The 19,662-nt window shown below is 36.6% G+C and overlaps 1 protein-coding gene across 3 annotated transcripts in view; it reads right to left on the bottom strand.

Annotated features, from left to right (window-relative positions):
- Positions 1-19,662, bottom strand: part of ZNF385B (zinc finger protein 385B) — a 151,713-nt gene that overhangs the window by 7,266 nt on the left and 124,785 nt on the right. For all 3 annotated transcript variants that reach the window (XM_010713539.3, XM_085227784.1, XM_010713540.4), the window contains one exon: positions 14,518-14,677. In XM_010713539.3, the coding sequence (XP_010711841.1) occupies positions 14,518-14,677 (160 nt within the window). The remainder of the gene's footprint in view (positions 1-14,517; positions 14,678-19,662) is intronic.

Genomic DNA, 19,662 nt, shown 5'->3' with positions numbered 1-19,662 from the left:
TTGTCAGAACAAATTAGAAACTCATATAGCTCCATTTCCATTGCCTTTTTTTTTTTTCTTACTCATTGCTTATATTTATATCTAAAAATACCTAATCTCTTGTGAGAAACACACAAACTTGACATTACTATCACTTCTGCAAGTCTATATGATGACTGTTACCTCTACTTGAGAGAAAAAAAATCTGGAAAGGAATGAGAAGAGCATTTCTTACTCATTTACCCATTACTTATTCATTAATATTTAAATGGTTTTGGTGAGCTGAAGTAACGTCCTTAATCTTTCTTTATGATCACTGCTAGACTCTGCCTTGAGTTACACCACATTTTCTCCTTATTAAGCCATGACACTTTCAGCATCTTTCAGATTGAAAAGAATACTTTTACGCATTCAGTATCTGCAACAGTAACCAATTTTTATCACAGAAGTACAACACCTACATAACAGCAAACTATTAAAAACTACTCTGATCCTGTATGAAACCTATAGCACAGTTTTAAAAGTGTTGAATCAATCTAAAAAACAGATTATTTTGCACACTCTGTCATTATAAAATATGGGACCTTGCAATTTATGCATACAGACACTGGACTCAGTAAGTAACATCACTCCATGCATCTGGCCAAGACTGTGCAACCAAGACTTCTGAAAAAAAAAAAAAAAAAAAAAAGAATGTACTCCCTGCAACAAACCCTTGAAAGTGCATAACAACTATGAACAGGCATTTTGATACTCAAGCCACAGATTTTGGCAGTTTTCCCAGAAGTGCATTTATGTACATCAATTTTTAATTATTAAAAACTGGGAGAAAGGAAATTCTAAAACCAGAATTGAATATATTCTTAAATAGCTATAAAAATACTTTGAAATTGCACAATATGAACTATATAAGACATATAAAATGATCAAGTATGAAGTCTACTATTGGGATTGAACTTATGATAAAGAGATTCTGAAGGTATTTTGATTGATAAAGTATGACAGAAGAAAGTGATGTTAAATCACAGCTTATAGACTATTTAGCTTTAACATCACTATAGTAATCAGTTACATCTGCAAAACCCTCAAACATAGTGTGATCCGTGAGTATTCATAAAACAGAGTTTTGATAAATCACATCCGCTGACATTCTAAATTAAACAGATTTCAGTATGGAAAGTTCCCAATCATGCTAATATCTACTACGGAAACATGCTGAACTGCTGCCGTTTGTGAGCACAAATTACAGAAAAACAGACTTGTTCTACAAAATACTCTGCCAGACTGCATGTGACATCCCATCCAGAGGTGTGGGGGCCTGAATCCAGCAAAGGAAGGTCCTTAGTATTTTGCATTTCAGGCCATAAAAGAATAAGACAGGACTTGGAATAAGAGAATATAGCTCTGGATTTTGCCATCAGGCACCTGTGGAGTACGATCCTAAACAATGAGGATAAGACCTAGTTCACAGAGGCCACTGATCACTGTCAGTGACAGCTTCCCATTGCCAAAGCTGACAGCTGATTGAAAAGTTCTAGACTTCATTTCCCACTTCTCTTCACATTAAGGGATGTTCAGTTCCGAGCCTCAACTGTCTGCTGATGAAAAGTCATTCAATATTTAAAATATTCCCAAGATTTACAGTGCTTTCACTCTCGGTAATACAAAAAAATTCTAGAGTATATAATGCATGATCTCCTGTCAAGAAAATTCTGGAGAAGTGGAAGGAAATTAACAGCGTTCAGCTATGCAAAATACTGTCAGCATCTCAGCTTTTGAAAAGAACTGCAGCTCATGTAATAGAATCACTGGGAGAGCCTCCTGACATCATCAGCTCATCCATGTGACTATATGTGTACATGGAGAGACACATGCCCCTTCATGAATTGATGTTTCCTTCCACCGTTCTGAGTGCTTAATGCAGAATATCTTCAAAAATCGTAACAGTGATGTTATTAGGCAGTTTAAATCCTACAGAAAGTATACTGAGAAGTGCCTATTTATCTCTGCACTGGGACCAGAATTGTTCCTTTTTTCTGCTTTCTAAATCAGAAAATTGCGCTTCCCCAGATGGGCTTTGGATAATAGCTTACTGTTTTCAGTCTACAGAACTCAAAACACCATTACCTACGGTTTTGTTTGGGATAGAAATGCCTACTAAGTATTTAAACGTGCAAAGCGCAGGAAATGCAGATCAGATGTAAATACAAAGCAGGAAGAAGTCCATTCTTACCGTACTTATATTAAATTACATCTCCAAGCAGAAATCATAGAAGAGGCAGTTTATGCCTGCACACATACACATGCTTCCAGACTGTGCTCACTGTACAAAATACATGGGGCCGGTTCAATGTGGCTGTAGAAGCAGAGTATTTTTGCTACTTCTGCAGGCCAGTGTTAGTGAGCAAGGGCCCAAATTTGCACCAGTTTCCACCTAGGCCAACCCCATTGAGCTCAGCAGAGCTGGGCAGAGGCCATACCAGCACGAGTGGGTGCATCCTGCCCAACAAACGTGCAAGGGGCTATTGAACGTCTAACCTGTGCTGCTGCACTGTATTGGACTATGCTTGTTTTCCGAGCAGAAGGATCATATTTCATTTGTGCTAAATGCCTCTCTTTAAATTAAGTCTCCCTTTTCCTCAGGACTCAGGAGAAGTAAATCAGTGATTCATTTTGAGCTCTTTCTGAAGCCTGCATTTATTTTGAAAGAGAGCCCAAGGAAAAAGTAAAGCAGCTAATTAAGTATTGCTTTGGGCTCAGTAATATCAATGCTCTTGTTGCCTACTTACATTGTTTCAATTCCACTTTGAAGTTGCTCTCATGCATTTGTGGTTGTTTGCCTCACACGTGCACCAGCATCACGCTAAAATTCAAGACTTATTTATCTCATTAGCAGCGCCTCATTTCAGCTTTTTGCGTCCAGGCCAGACAATCGCATAGGATAACATCTGACAGGCTCACACCTTACAGATTCCAGCTCCTTCTCAGTGCATGACCAGCCCAAGTGATGTACCCTCCTCCTTTGTAGGTCGTGCTGCTCTCCCTGCTGTTGCTATTGCAACAGTAGTTTATGACCCTACTGTTAACACTGAAATCTACTCCAGCTAAGTGTGTGAAGGGGTAAAACCACTGCCATACACTTTTCTTCCCTGTGATACAGCCTGCTTTGCCTTTGTGCAGCAGTTTCCTCTCTTGGTTCCTGGCAATAGTGGGTGAACACTCTGCCCCACGCAGAGATCAATCACTGATGAATGCCACGCAGAAAGCAAAGAGGTTTTTTTTTTCCTTTTAACATTTAGCAGCTTGGTTTACAAGGTATTTTTTTTAAGAGAGTTCATTGTGTTCGTGATTCATGTCAAGAGTTCATAATATTATAGCATATGTATTTGTACAATATCAGTTTGTATCTTAAAATCATCTCTTGTCATACTAAAATGTGCCAGTAAGTCTTGCTTTTTCCTGTTCAGAAACCACCTTCTTTTTCTCTCGTATAAGAGTGATGATTTCTGTGCACATTACAGAGAAGTTCCAGTTCGGATTTTGTGATAAAAATGTAGGTGTTCTTAAAAATGAAAAAGTAACTCAAAATTCAGATTCTAAATTGAGATTCCTAACAAAAATTAAGAAAGCAGAATTCTATATTCCATGTATAAACTAAGAAATTCAAATAGCTATTCTGTAGTATAGAGGTTTTCTGTATCACTATTTGTAATTGCTACTTACATCCTATAATATGCTCACCTGCATGGTTTTTATTACTGAAGATACACAAAATGTTTATTTCCAATAAACTTCTGTTTCACAACAGCTTAAGTAGCAAGTTGCGCATGAAGAAAATAAAGTACAACTTGATCACTTTATGGTTGTTAATGTCATGCTACCAGAGAGCAGATGATGCATGGTAAGTTGCAATGCCTTTGGTGCTATCAGGCATGTTTGCAGTGCTTTGCATCTCTACCAAAAGAACAACTGTTAAAAACACAGGCAGTTTGATGAGCCTAACACCTTATATTAATTTCTGACTACAACATTTGTACGTAAAACCAAAAGTTATTTTTGAGAGGATGTGTTTGTGTTTTATTTATGGGTTTCACAGCACTGACCCTTAGTAGCTTTATGCTGTCACTAGAAGTGTGGCACAAATATTGTCTTACAACAGCCGTGAGTTCATTTGTGTTGTTTTTCTGGGCACTGGTACTGGTCCAAAGTGCTGATTTCTGAGACTAATTAGGACTGTAAGGTAAAGCAGGCATATCTCCCAAGCCAGTGGAGCTGTATGAAGGGAAACCAATTCTCAGGTACTGCCTGTAATCTCAATAACTCTGAATATGACTATGAATATTGGGCTGCATTAAACAACCTATGAAGCATTCAGTGATTGCAGAATGGGAAGAGGAAATCAATCATATTGTCAAGCTTGTATAAACATTCTCTCCCTGATCAAGTGTGTACCAAAGGTAAAATCAGTTACGCTAATTACAACCATATAATATAAGGAACTTTGTTGAAAAGCTCATCGCTGTAGTTAAATCGGCATCCATAAAGATAGAGTAAAAATGTATCAATTTAAAGATACAATTATAACCCAGTTAAAACTTAGTATTTTGGATGCTTGGCACGTATGATAGAAAAAATAAGAAGTGACACTTAGTTTCTTCCTACACTATATTAAATACAGCCATTGGAAATGCTGAAAATAGTTGATATTACTGCAACCCATTATTTGACCTTGCTGTTCTAAGCTTTCTACACATACAACAATAAGACAGTCCCCAGACCAAATGATTTGCAGCTTAAGGGCAGAGATCGCAGCTGAAGACAGACAGATACAAGAGAAAGAGCAACAGGTCATCAACAGAGGCATCATTGTGGCAGCCTAACTTCTCACAAGCTTTCTTCTGCTTTTCTGTCTATCACAGACACATACATATATATTTATATACATATATTTAATGTACATATATATATATATATATATATATATATATATATATATATATAAAATTCAGAGGTGGCTGTAGCAAAAATAAGTTTGGCAGCGGCTGGTAGGATGATCTTCACAAACAGAAGGACCAGAAAAGGTGCAAAGCTGGTTGCAGCAGCTAAGGGGTGGTAGGTGCAAGTTAGCATCTTGAAAGCACATTACAGCAAGAACACAGTCTTATATAGAACTCCAAAAGTGAAGGACATAAAGAGTTTGGATAGAGAAAATCAGTAGTTTTAGCTTGGGGAGAAAAAAGTGAAATAACATAGAAGATCTACTGCTTTTTTCACTTTGGAGAATCCCAGGAGAATCCCTGAAGCATTGGTTCTGAGCACACTCGACTTTAACTCAGCTGCATTTGTTAAAGACAGGGAAAATAATGCTATTGTGAAAATGGAAAATCATGAAAAATATAAGCAAGAAACAGTTAAAGGAAGAAAGGACTGGACATTAGAAACTGCACCACAGAAATACTGCAATAAAATTCAAAGCATTTAAGAGAAAATCTTGAAAGTAGAGAGATCACAGTCAGACAGGTTACAAGACTGGATTAAAGTAATAAAAAAGTTAAAAAACAAACAACAACAACAAAAAAAAAAAACACCAAAGCCATGAGAAAATAAAATGAAGGTGGGAAAAACTTATTTACTCACGTTGTACATGAAAGATAAACAAACTCTAGGATCTACCCTGGGATATAGGTTTGTGCAAAGGAAGACGATCCATATGTCAACACACTAGAAACAATAGTTGCTGTAGTTCTGTTTGACTTGAAATAAGATACAGAGGGAGAAGAAGATCAATGACAGAATTAATAGAAGGACAAGAAGGGCCTTCCTCAGTACATCAGCAGAAAAACTCTACTGAATAGAAAGGCAGACAATAGCTCCAGTGAAAAAAGCAAGCATCAAGCCATCGTTCTTCACAGAAAGTCTTATCATCTGCTGGCTCACACTGTTATAAAGGAATAAAGCATGCATTTAAACAATTAATTATCCTTTTTATGAGGAAAAATATGAGCACTATGAGTAATATATGCCATGAAAGCAATAGCAGGAAAGCAATTAAGTCACTAGAGGTCATAACCTTAACAGCATTTGCAGACATTTTGTCCTGCACCTCACCACTCATTGCTCAAACCCCCCCCCCTCCCCCCCCCAAAAAAAACAGCCCCCAAAAAACCCAACAACAAAGAGCATTAGACTATTTCTTGCCACTCATTAAAAGAGTAAGCTAACTTTGATAAAGGATTTTGAAATCTTTTTTTGTTTTATTTCTACAGTTGCTGAATAATGAGACTCTAATGGCTGCCAGACAAAATACCTACTATCTCACCAGTTGTGCGGTCTACTGAGAAATGAGGCAGAAAAACCCGTAGGGCTCTGTTCTAGAAAAATTCCACTGCAAACCTACATGCAAATCAGATGGCACAGTGAATTTGTTAACCCACTGATTACCTTTAGTTCTCATAAAATGCTCTTCCTTGTACCTGAGGCCCATCTGAAAAATGACTAGGTTTCACATAACGAAAGGTTGTTACATGAAATAAATCTGTTTGACACATTCTAAAGAAAACCAATTTTGTTTCTATACAAAGATGAGAAACAAATGGAAGCTATAAATACAAAGCTTTTCATTTCAGGCACAAATGTGCACTGAAATAAGCTACAACATATTTTGTCGAGATACTGAAGCTACATCAGGAAATGTCTGGATGGCTCTGCAATATTGAGCGAGGTCTGTAGCTAGACTGATTATTTGATTAACTGCATCACTACTCTCCAACTGGCTGAGCTGAAGTATCATTTTCATTTCAGAAGTATTGCTTGCTTGGCTATGGTACAACAGTGATGTTGATACTTAATTTCTTGGATATTTTATTTCTGAACTGGCATAGTAAAGACACTTACAAAGGAACTTGTCCCTTTTTCAGGTAACAGAAATATTTGCAACTAATTGGATTAAAAATGCAACATTATCAAGTTTTGGTTTTGAAATTTGAGATGGGCATAATTCTTATGGAAAGGGACGGAGAATAAGAAAATATTCAAAAGCCCATGTGTGTCTGAAAGTGCAAAATCTTGCCTCGCAGAATTTGTTTCTATACCTACCCAAACATCTCGAACAGAGGGAAGCCAGTGTTCCAACTACTGGGTGCCTTTGAAATGATCCTACTGTTTCACCTACAGTTTTTAGTCAATTCTTCGCATATTTGTGGCTATTTTTCCAGATGCTGGCACACACATAAAAAAAAACCATAAATCAAAGTAACTATGTAAAAGTTACATCTCAACAAGGAGAGCTCACATTACAAAAATCCCTCTGCTCAGGAAGTATTCTTAAAGTGAGAATGTCCTGCAGCTTTGCATTCCTGGGTAATGTTGCTCCTTGCCAAGCCAAATTTATTTTAAAATTATTTTAAGCTTTCATCTTTTCTAAGCCATGCCAGTCTGTATTGGCTGGGATGGAAAAATTTAAAACAAACTTGGAAAATTTTTACACAATTTGGGCGAAGTCAGAAATATGGTATACGATGTTATTACAAAATGTTACTCTTGTCTACGCTACAACAAATCTTTTAGCTGATAGAACATACCTTTCTCTGACACCAGACATCTATTGTTCAGTAAATATTTTATATTCCCATTACAGACTGACACGTTTATTTTACTGGTACAGGAATGCAAGCTTTTCCACAGTACTGCTTAGTCTTTTTAACCTTTTAACAGTATAAGCATTTTTAGAAAAATAATACTCAAGGACTATAACAAACTTAGCATATTCTACCTAGGTATCCCTCACGTCCTAAAAATACTTTGGATCATCTCTTTAACTATAAAATTAAAGTTACGTCCTCCACCTGTGAACCAAAAATATATTACTAGAAATACATTTCACTTGCACTTTGTGCTTAAATAATCTTGAAATTCTACCCACATCTGCTAAAGTGCTTTGGAATTCAATACAAAATTTATGGGTGTCTAAATAAATGAATCAAGAAGAGCTGACATTCTGCATGCAAGTGCATTCTCACAGGCCTGTGTCTGAACTACTGATTCAGTACTTGCCCAGACAGAACTGCCACTGAAGCCAACTATGAAACACTCATCTTCATTTTAGTTAAATTACATCTATAATTGTGCATTCTCACTGATTTCAGTGGCAGGTCTGCCTGAGGACTGCAAGTATTCAGTCATGCTTTCAAGATTTATCCAATAAATTGTATATAATTTGCTTAAAAGACACAGACGTATTTTCACTCTCCTTGAAAATAAGGGATAAGGAAATAAAACACAACCTATTGACCATTTTATGCTACAGGAAGTGTAGCATCTTTCTCACACCAATTCAGTAATGCAATGGCTGTATAATTATAGCCAGAAGTGTAATACGGAAGATTTTCAAAAGTCAGCCACAGGCAACTTTGCTTTGGTTTTGATTCTGAATTTCTGAACAAGCATTTGGACATCATGTTCTAAATGCTGCTTGCACGTTACAAAAATGAAGACAAATATAAGTAAAAATAATACTTACCAAAAAAAAAAATCTACGTGTGAAAATTGCTACTAGATTACACTTAGATTACACTCTTTTCCTTTAACTATTTAATAACAGTTGGTGAGAAATACAGAAAAAAGCCACTGGTGAGACTGTTTTCCTCACTTATGTCTATGTACATGTTTTCCAGAAAAAATTGTTCTGAAATAGAACAATTATCTGGTTTAGAAGCTGAACCAAAATATCCTGAAGTGACAGCCTTGAATCCAACATATTATTTTATATTTGAAAACTAAAGTCACTGAAAGACCTTTCACTCTCAAATTTTAGAGACAATAAAACTTCTTACTCTGGCAAACTAGACACAGATAAAATTCTATTCCACTCCTAACTGCATGAGCAATCACCAGTATTCTGCTATTTATTCCCTGATTATGTGAAAAAGCTACATATTCTGCTATTCATTCCCTGATTACGTGAAAAAGCATCAGAAGCACGGCCTTAATTCTTCAGCAATATATTTCTTTAATAAGAAAATATTAAGTACAAATAAAGCTACTGCCTCCCAGGTGTGTTAAAAAAAACAAAAACAACACAACCAGGAGCTGTCTTTATTTGGAGTTTTCCTTCCTAACAAATTTAAAGGCCTCATTTCAGTCCATCTCAGATTAAGAGAACTTCCCTTGATTTGAATTCGTTAGTCATCCAAGAACAAACTTTGTGCTTGGTTCACAAATGCAAGTTTCCTATACAAATAGTAGTCATTTACCAACAGAACAACACCATCTCGAGGACACCAGAAAGGATATATCATTTCTTTCTTTTGGAAATTTTACAAAATCCCAATCTACACCTCTCACCTTTACAGATGCCTCAAGATCATCATTCTTCCTAGCACAACACAGCAAAGAAGATGAGTGACATCAGTGTTTCAGTCCTACACCTGCTTTTTACTAGCTGCTACTTTTTAGCCTCACTTTTCTCCTTCTTCCACTTTCTCACCTGAAGACTCAAGATCTCTTGTAATATGTTGCAAAAACAACCATTAGAAAGAATGACATCACAAAATAGTTGGTCATTGTGCCATCTTCTATGACATTATGTTCTCTGCGGAAATACACAAATTTGTTCTATCATAAGCTAGCAAGTTGTGACAATCTATATTCATTTATCATTCCATTACCATTCAAAATAATCTTTGGATATTCATCAGGCATCATTAACAGAACAAACAAACAAGAAAAACAGATGTCTGACGTAAGAAAAGAGCTGCTGAGAGATTCAATGAATATAAGTTAATTCCTTAAATGATTGTAGATATCTAACTAAAAAAACAGTAGCTAAGAGGCTGTGCCTCAAAGTCCAGCTACATTAGCAGAATCAGTCTCATTTAGCCTAATGTTTGTCCTTCTCTCTACCCAAAGTAAGGAAAACATGCATGATTTTAAGAATGCCTATTAACAAACTATTCAACAAAATTCCAATTTTTTATAACTGGAAGAAGTAATAACAGTACATTACATTGTCGATACAGGACACGTGAGTGTTCTAGTACACATCAGAGTACTCCAAAAAAGTCTTATTTAATTTTACAATGTATTTTTTAATGCAAAACTTCTGCTTTTATATTATGGCAGGAGAAAAGGCTTACAGTTCCTACAAAGCGATCTCCAGCTTACGCGACCTTCTGATTGATATAATGACTAAAGAAAGAAAAAATTGACCTCTCTCAGTTTGAACAGGCATTGCAACAACTCATCTGTTGTGTCAGTCACAGAGCTTATTTTTCTGTTAATGGCGCCTGTAGTCATTTTCAGTTGAGATGGGGATTTAGATTTGTGAGAGTTAGCATTATGACAGGCTGAGTGAAGAAAGACCTTGAGTCCTCCAGGAGCTCTCAGGAGTTCATCAACACCAAACTGCAGAATGACTACTCAAAGTACAGAGAAGCACATGGAAAAGTTAAGAATTTGAGAACTGGCAGGAAGAATTTTAAAATAAGCAACTCAAGCAACATGACTAAGGGAGTGTCCTGATGGTGGGCTTGTGAAATATGAACTAAAGCCTCCCTTGGGACATTACACCTCATTTGCAGCTGATGAATAAACAGCACCAGTAACTGGGACACTGAGGAAATCCAATCCATTGTAATATGCCTGAGTAAATGTGATTCAACATGTTGCACTCTACTATTAGGAATAAAAGGGAAAAAAATATCAGTTTTATCGTCAAAGCTCCCATAGAGAAGCCCTTAATGAATTATAAACCTTAGACAAGTCCTCAAGGTCAACTTTTTTAATAAAGCTTGGAGCTGCCAGTCCTACCTAATATAAGCCAATTTATTACTATATGTCTACAAGACAAAGTAGCACTTCTGTTGATCAACATGTCTAGGCTGTTTTCAAAACATGAGCTAACTCACTGGGCAACTCTAGCAGGCTGAAATAACTGGGGTAATTCCTAAGAGCCCCAGCTGGATCAAACAGCAGCATTCCAGTTACACGACATCACTGCTGTCCTCACCATACACTGCAGATCAGCACAGGACTGCTCATGCTTTGTCACGACACTGTGAACTTGACGCTGAGTTGCCCTGAGATGCACTTACAGAACAAAGCTATAGTGAGAGGAGTCAGAATTTGAAACAGGTCCAGAATTCAGCCTGGTTGCATGCCTAATACTGCAGATATACAAGCTGAACAAAAAGGACTTTTCAAAGACCATCCAAAGGAATCAATTGTAACACAACCCAGGTAGCAGAGCCTGAAGATCTTACTTGAATGAGAACTGAACTTGAAATGTGCATCTCTATCATTTCACAAACAGCTCTCACTGGCACATGGGAAACAGATTATATCTAGAATGGCTCAAAGACAGAAAAAGGTCTTATTTTTCTATCCTGGTTTTGACTTTTGAGAAGGTTAAAACAGTTGCATTTACTTTCTGAGTTTTATATCAAAGCAAAATGCAAAGGAAGTAATAATGCATCATCTGTCTGCTTCACTTTGAACAATTTATTTTGATTTAGAAGTATGATCAAAGACTTCGTATTTGTTTGATAAGTAAATAGTGACATTTCAGTCCATTATATTACCATATATATTCCTGACAGACATATCACTGTAAGCATATCTGCTCACAACAGATGATACTAGGCTGGGATCATGGACCCCAGCTTCTGTTACATCCTCAGAGCCACATTTAAAATGTACTCAGCATATTCTAAACCCTGCTACGTATTTGTTGCTGCCCATGCCCTTTTCCAAAGCTGTGCATTCTACTGGAAATACATATACGTGCATATGTAAATTTAACGCGTCTGCGTACAACACAGTAATACCTTTCAGTCTAAAGGACTTCACTAACCACTTAATGGGGTCTTCCTCATACATGCATACTTCTGTGTGAAGCCATCCTGAAATCCTGGCATTCCACAGGGAAGGAAGGTAATCTTTGCCCAACATGAAAGAGCAGCTCCCAGTCCTATTAATGCTGCTGCCTTGTAACTATGCTTCAAAGCACCAACAAAAAAGTTGGCAGTGTCACAAGCAGTGCAGTCCAAACCATAAACATACCCACTTACCTGAGGGTGCAGTAAACTCAGCATCAGTGTACTACAGCTTTATCATTACATGATTGTTGATGATCAATTTACAAAAGTTATTTAAATCGTATTGTACTGTTAGCAGCATCAGAGACCACCACTCTCATAGAAATGGGGCATCATCATACTCTGACCAGGTTCCAGAGTACCTCTGGCTGAGGCAAGTTCTACCTGCAGGAAGCCACATCCTCCTCAGAACCCCTCAAAACACCTTAAATATAAATTAAACTGCTGTAGCTCTACCACCAGCCACACTTCCCACATTGAAAGGAACAGCTGATAGATTCATCACACAAGCTGAGCTAATGGTGAAGTTATTTTTCTGGATCTACTACTTCTGAAAAATAGCATGACATCCAAAACAGTTGTGTCTGACCCACAAAAGATGTGGCTTTGCAGCAAACTTGACATTTCAGCTCAACATATAGCAACTGTTCAGTCTAGAGAGCTCCAGGGCAGACATCAACATGTCACTCAAAATGACAGCACATCAGAAAAGCTGTGAGTCATGCCTATTGTGTCCTTTTATTAGCAGACATACATAACATAATAGTAAACTGAGCTTGTCAACGCACTATGCTACTCCCTACCCATTCTTCATAAATACCAGCACAAGTGCAACACGTAACAAAGGAACACAAACTTAAAACTCTTTTTCCTTTTCAGTTTCTCATCCTCTCCTTCCATGTTCAAGAAAAGGACACCAAGAATGACCTTTTTTTTTTAAGAACACTTCTCTTTTTTTTAAGAACATAACAATTCTTATAGTGGTTAAACAACAGTTTCAGCAGTGATGGGATTTAGTTCCTTCAAGCAGTCTGTCCTTCCCCAGGCTGGAAAACAGCATCACACTGAACAGCCACTATGATTTATTTTGAATGTAGAAACACTTGCGGTTGTATAATCTAACAGATGGCAATCTGTTTAATTTTTGTCAAGTAATTAATAGCATATAACAACATAATGTCAAAACAGGAAAAATATTGCAATATCAGGAACAGGTTTCCCCTATTGTTGGCTACATCATTTTATCTCCTCTCAAAAAGTGAACACAAAGATGTGAAAGACTTTAGATACATTCCACATAGAAGAAAATTAAATCTGGGACAGACCTTGCAGTCTGGCCTAAGAGACATGTAAGACAGCGCTAGACTTACAGAAAATATTTGGAAAGAAAGACAAGGGGGTTGGTAACAAGGATGCAAATTGTGTTACTTGACACAAGTAGGGCAGCACATAACACAGCTATGTGCTCACAGTATGTATTGCAACATGTTAATTCCTCTGAAGTTTTAATGGAAATCTTCCTAAAGAGTTGTCTGAGATTTTACAGTTTACACCTGGAATAGTAAACTGTTTTAACTCAAGCTATTTATAACGGTACAGAGAGTAAAATATTTATCAAATATTTTAAATCTCTTCACATTCGATAATGCACATTTTATTTAAAGCAGACAGTAGTTTGCTACTGTTTTACAGAAACTTGGCTTGTTTCCCTGGATATATTACTGGATTCATGTTATCTCACTCAAATCTAAAGTGTGATTTTCTAGGTGAATCATCCCAAAATTTGGCACCCATCAGCACTACTAAGGACCCAAAGACAGTTTTGCTGGTATGGAGAAAACAAGGAAACAAATAGTCATGTTATGGAAATTTGGGTGTTTTTCCCCCCGTTTCTTTAGTTCTGATAGAGAACTTTTCTGCCAATTATTCTATGGAATCTGAGTCAAGTTCAGATCTGTCAAAGATAAATGGATAAGTGGCTATCAAAGCAGCAGCAAACTTATCACACACAACCAGCTGATCAGACCAACAGTTGGTTAACCCACATTAGGTGTTCTCTCCTGGATGACTAGTGCAATATTTCAGACTGTCAGCGAGTTCAGGAAATTCTCTTGTTTCACCTGGTAACACAACACTGACAGAGCTGAAAGGGGCTCAAACAACTGCACTGCAATTAGTGTTACTGATCTTCCTCAGATTACTGACATGAGGGGGAAAGAAAAAAGATGTTAAAGCACTAACAAGCTGTGGAAATCAGGAAATAGCTGTGTCATGAGGCTTCACCGCCTTTCTGTGGGTGTGTTTCTTACAGGAGCAGTATTACTGTATTCAGAAGGGAAAAATTTTTTAGAGAAATTTCTTGTGCCTCAGCTAAATACACACATCTCAGACTTGACACCCACCCACATCCATTACTACTGCCACATGAATAATAGTTTATATGAGTAAATTTGACAAGAGAACATTAACTCACCAAATGTCAGCATTCAGATGGGGGGAAAAAAAAAGCCTTTGTAACATCAAAACTAATCAATTCCATACAAGAAAATATAACAAACAGTTTGGAAAGGACAAGATATGGATCAGCATCATGCAATAAGATTCCTTCATACACACATCTACAAAAGGAGAAAAAGAATGGATAGAACAAAAAGCATTCATTGACCTGATTTGTCAGAGATGTTGGTTGTGACTGGCGTGGAGCAGCTTGGGTTAGCCTTTGCGCTGTCCTTGGAAGACCCAACTTTTGGTTTATTTTTCGTTGCCTCTAGTGCTTTCACCTTCTTGGCATGCTTACTTCCTTTGTAGTGGGCCTCGGCCTGGCTCTACAAAGGAGAACAAATCAGGCTCACTTTTATCTATACTTTTGTATAACACAATGGATGATAAGGCAGAAAAGTGACACTTTCAATAGTAGGCACCATATTATTCCAGCTGAAAAATTACAGTAGCTTTATAGTAACATTTCTCCTATATATAATTTCTCATATGTTCATACAACAGGATTTTAATGAACAGTACATGCTTTTGTGAAGTTGGAAAAAAAGGCATCAGGATTAGATACAGCTCTGCTACTTCTAATCTAATTCTTTGCTTCCATGCTGCTTAAAGATTTAAAGAGCTATACAAATGTAAACATGCCCAGCTGAAGAAGACGCTACTCAATTTTTATGAACTGTTCCCTAGTCTTTATTGCTTGTACTTAGAAACATGTATCATCCTGTAACATGATTAAAAAATCCATTTCTTTCTGTTTGATCTAGCAAAGAAGTCAAAGTACTTCCATCGTTACACTAACAGCAACTGAAACAAGCATTAACAACATTATGAATTGACTATTAGATCAAGCAGAAAGGGATAAAAACAAGAAACACCATACCTACAAGCTTCAATAGATCCAAATGAAACACACGAACTGAAATATTTATCAGTCTTGATTGTTCTATAAATTGCCTCGTGCATATGTATGTGTGTGTATCCTTTTTTTTTTTTTCCTCCCCAAAGACATAGAAAAGGGGAACATGAAGAACAGGAAGTAGAGAAGCTCTTTTTCCTTCTTTTCTTTTCCTGCACTGAAGCACTGAATGTACGTACTCTTCTTGGTCTGCCCAGATAGAACCGCAGAAATAAATACCAAGATGCAATGTTCACCTCACCTTTGTCGTAAAACTATCTACAAAAACTAGCTTAGTGTTTTTGAAATTGCACCACTAAATACACATAAACAAATGCTTGTTCACTGATTTTAAGTCCCCCATTATTCTTCCTGACAGTCTGTAACTACCTTGACAAGTCAGGCTACTTCATTAGCTGCAAAGCCTAGGCACTACAAACTTAATCCAACCTCAATGTCTGGACATTTCCACTAATGCCTTTCAATGCGTTTCTTGACACAGTTTCATACAAAACACCATCTATTTTCGTAACATTTTCCATCATACTATTCAACACTGCATTTTTCCCATTTCCAAACATTATGTTTTTCTTACTAGGTGCCTCTATTGAAGGTTACATATTAACTATACAAGTTAATATTGTAGTATATTTCAAAGTAAAATGCTTGGAGAAAGCATGCTTCATGTAGCAAGATGACCACACCTTGGCACCTGGCATATAACAACATCAGTGCAAGGAAACTTTTGCTAGTCCATGCAAAAACACTTTTTATGTTATTTAGTTCATTGTGTTAAATGAAACAAATTACATGCTTTATAAAAAGCAATTATGGGATCCAAACATCTCAGATGTTAGAAAGAGTGCTGCCATAACAAGGAAGTTGTCATAAGATCAGTAGAAATAGGCATTACAGTACAGTCACCGTGGGACAGCATGTAATAAACGTTTTATTGTATGGAAGAGCATAAGTGAGCAGTAGAAACAGCTGGACTAGACAACAATAGACAGTTTGGTGGAATCTTCACAAAAACTATATGTACCATTAAAACTAGTGGAGAACTGCAGTTAAAACAGAGGCTGAAGTTCTTACACACTGAAGCTTTGTAATTATACACCTTGTGAAACAGTGCTTTCTACTTCAAAAGGACAGCGTGCATAGTGACATGTTGTGACTATATATTTTTAAAACAGATTGCAGTACACAAGCATTTGGTAAGAAAAGCTCCTAGATAAACTTTACTTTGAATTCCTTTGAAATTGAGACTATTTTCAATCTTCATTATAAAAACAGTAGAGGCTCTATTCATCACTTGCTATTAACTTCTATGATTGTTTTAAAACCTTTGGAATTTAAGACACGTACAAACGCAATTCAAGGATTATAAAGAAAAGCTACACAGCTATATCACTACTACTACATGCACTACTTAAAGGGACACTTGTCAACTTCTGGGTTGGAGCTCCTCAACTCTGAGCAAGGTAGAGGAGTGCAGATTGTTTGCATCCTGTTAGTGTGATGCACCTTAAGTAGGAACAGGAGCAAAGTGCCACCACCCTGCCTCTCTCCACTTTTGCCAAGCTTTGTCCATTTTTCTGCACTTTGCTGTTGCTACATGATGAGCTAGAAGGAGCATCAAGCATAAAAAAAGTTAAATAAACTATTCACAGGCTTGTACATATGTACAGAAGTCAAAGCTCAAAATTAAGGGGTGTGTATACCCTTTCTATTATACTTTTAATTTTCAATAACAGCAAGGACAAAGGTCTCCACTGGAGCACTCTAAAGTTGATGACAAGTTGATGATGTCCCTTTAAATAACTGAACTCTGCTCCGTGTGCACTGTGCTGTTGATAGGACCATGTACTGTCTGGGGCCAAAGCTACGACACAGGAGACATAGGTGCACTCAAGAGAAAGGCTTAGTCAGTCAAATCCTTGATAATAAGCCTTTCTGCTGATATTTGCAATAATAGTGTCAGCAATATCAGTCAGAACCTACGATAGTCTTTGATTCCCTTCATTCAATCCTCACATAGTGTACATGAGACCTGTTGAAAACAAACAAGCCCAAGCAGAATTAAAATTAAGACTTCCATAAACACAAAACAAAGCCCCCTGGATTGTGCCACATGGTCTCACCTTTCATTTAAATTGCATAATTATTATCTTTGCACTAACAAATCCATGGTTGTACGTTATATGGCCCAAAAGTGCTGCTGTGACCACTTAAGCATAGTGTCCAAAAATGTCAGTCTTCCCAGGCTGCTTGAATTAGCCTTTCTTTTTTGGGTGGTGGGCAGAAAAGTTACCTTTTGTAAATTTTTTCAAGCACATTCTATTAATTTTTACACTGAATTTGTCTAGTCTCAGGTTCCAGCCACTGGATTTCATTAACGCTTTGGTTCTTAGGCTCTTACAACACATTTTCTGTGCATGAAAATATACTCTTTTCAAACAAAGTCAGAGGAGCATCCCTTGAGGTGCTGAAGTAATGTTTTCAAAGGTATCGGCAAATCAGAGCTTGCTTATTACCCACTATGAAATAAATCATTTGATTCTGTTGCTTTTGGTAATGAAAATGTGGAAACAACATTGAACAGAATTTCCTCTAATTCTTACAAAAAACGATTACTTTCTATAAATTCCTAGAGTAATAGTAAACAAAAGAAAAGGGCATCCATGGCAATCTGAAATTAGAAAGCATGTTATGATTATTCTTGGTACCAATTATTCTGATTATTAATGTCCCGGGCATAACTAACCCTACTTTTATAAGATATTTGCACCGCATTATATGCAAACCTATTTTCTCCAAATCCCATTAAAAGCCTGTTTCTGGCACAATACAGCAATATATTACAAGTTATGGGCTTCTGTAATATGTGTGACTGAAATATTAAACATATCTTTGGAAAAAGCCACAACAGAATTTCTTTCATTTTTTTTCAGCTTATAAAAGAAACTGAACATTCATTTCCATTTGCTCTGACAGTCTAGAAGTTATGCACACAGAAGGTTTAAAAGACACATGTTACATAAAAGGGAACTTACCAGTTTTAACATAAACTCCAATAAAATAACAAACAAAATTAAAAATGAGAAAACGAGAGCTCTAAAAGCCAAAATAAGTAACCTCAAGTGATGTCGCAATACTCGTACTCATGATGCTTTTCAGCTGCACAGTGATTTATTCCAGTGTATATTTACAGTAGGAATAGATCAATGAAGTGAAATAATTCTGTCATTGTGTCACAATTCAACAGTACTAGCATAATTAATGCTTTATTTCAAACAAATTGTTACATTTATTTCTTATATTCTAAGAACTAAACATCTCACAAACCAAAATTTTAAACTCTCATTACTATGATCGTTGTTTAACCAAATGCTTTCTAGCTCGCTGAGAAGGATCTAGCTGTGGTATCCCTATTCATTTGTAGGGCAGTTGGCCTAAACTTCAGAGGTCCCTTTCAACTCTAAGGATACTATGATTCTGGGATATTATTACATTTTTAGCAAACTTAGAATGCTGTAAGATTAATGACTTGGTTGAAGCCTTTCCTTTCTTACACACATTTTCCAATGAGACACACGTTAGATTTTATTCAAAAACTAAAATTTGTTGTGAATTTCTGCTTTTGAGTATCAACTAAGTTTTAAATCTAAGCATCAGCATGTTTGTCTGTAAGTCTATGTACAATACATAGCCATAATGCACTGCCTCACATATGAGATTCCATCTAAGAAAACATCAGCAATGCAAATCTTCATCTTTACATGTAAGCATGCTTTCTTGGAATGTGTGAATATGATTAGCATATAATACCATCAGTAGCTTTGCTAAAAGTTACATATATAAATGTTTAGAGATACATATAAAGAGAAAGAAAACTAGGAAACACGCAGCTCATAGAGTCATTGATTGCCATATTACCTTCAAGAAACCTTTAAAATTCAGTTGCGGCTACAGTACAAAAGATGACAGAAATTGCCCTGTCAGGAGCAGGGAGTGACAGAATATTTGAAATCAGCACTATTCATTTTGACAGTTCACAACTGACTGAGTCTGAGAACCTATCTGGGGTATGAATGGCTAATTAACTGAATTTATTACTGCGTAGAGAAGAAATATGAACCTATCAGATCTCTTCAATGACAACACGATGCACCTGTGCTGAATAATTTTAACTGATATTAAGTGTAGATGCAATTGATGTTAAGAATAGATGTAATTGAAGTAATCTGTGAAACTGAAGTAGTCATACTTTTGTTACACCAAAGCTGCGTGTTATTTTTGAAATTCAGCTCTCAGTAGCTTTGTGAAACTAAATTGCTCCAAATATTAAGGTAGATTACTATGAAATGGAAAAAATGGAAAAGTGGTGAAAATTGGTCAGATCATAAGAAAGCAACT

The sequence above is a fragment of the Meleagris gallopavo genome, chromosome 7, assembly GCF_905368555.1.
Source record: "Meleagris gallopavo chromosome 7, MGAL_WU_HG_1.1, whole genome shotgun sequence".
In the NCBI taxonomy this organism is placed as follows: Eukaryota; Metazoa; Chordata; class Aves; order Galliformes; family Phasianidae; genus Meleagris; species Meleagris gallopavo.
The sequence above is the reverse complement of the archived record's forward strand: the minus strand, read 5'-3'. Positions and strand labels throughout refer to the sequence as shown.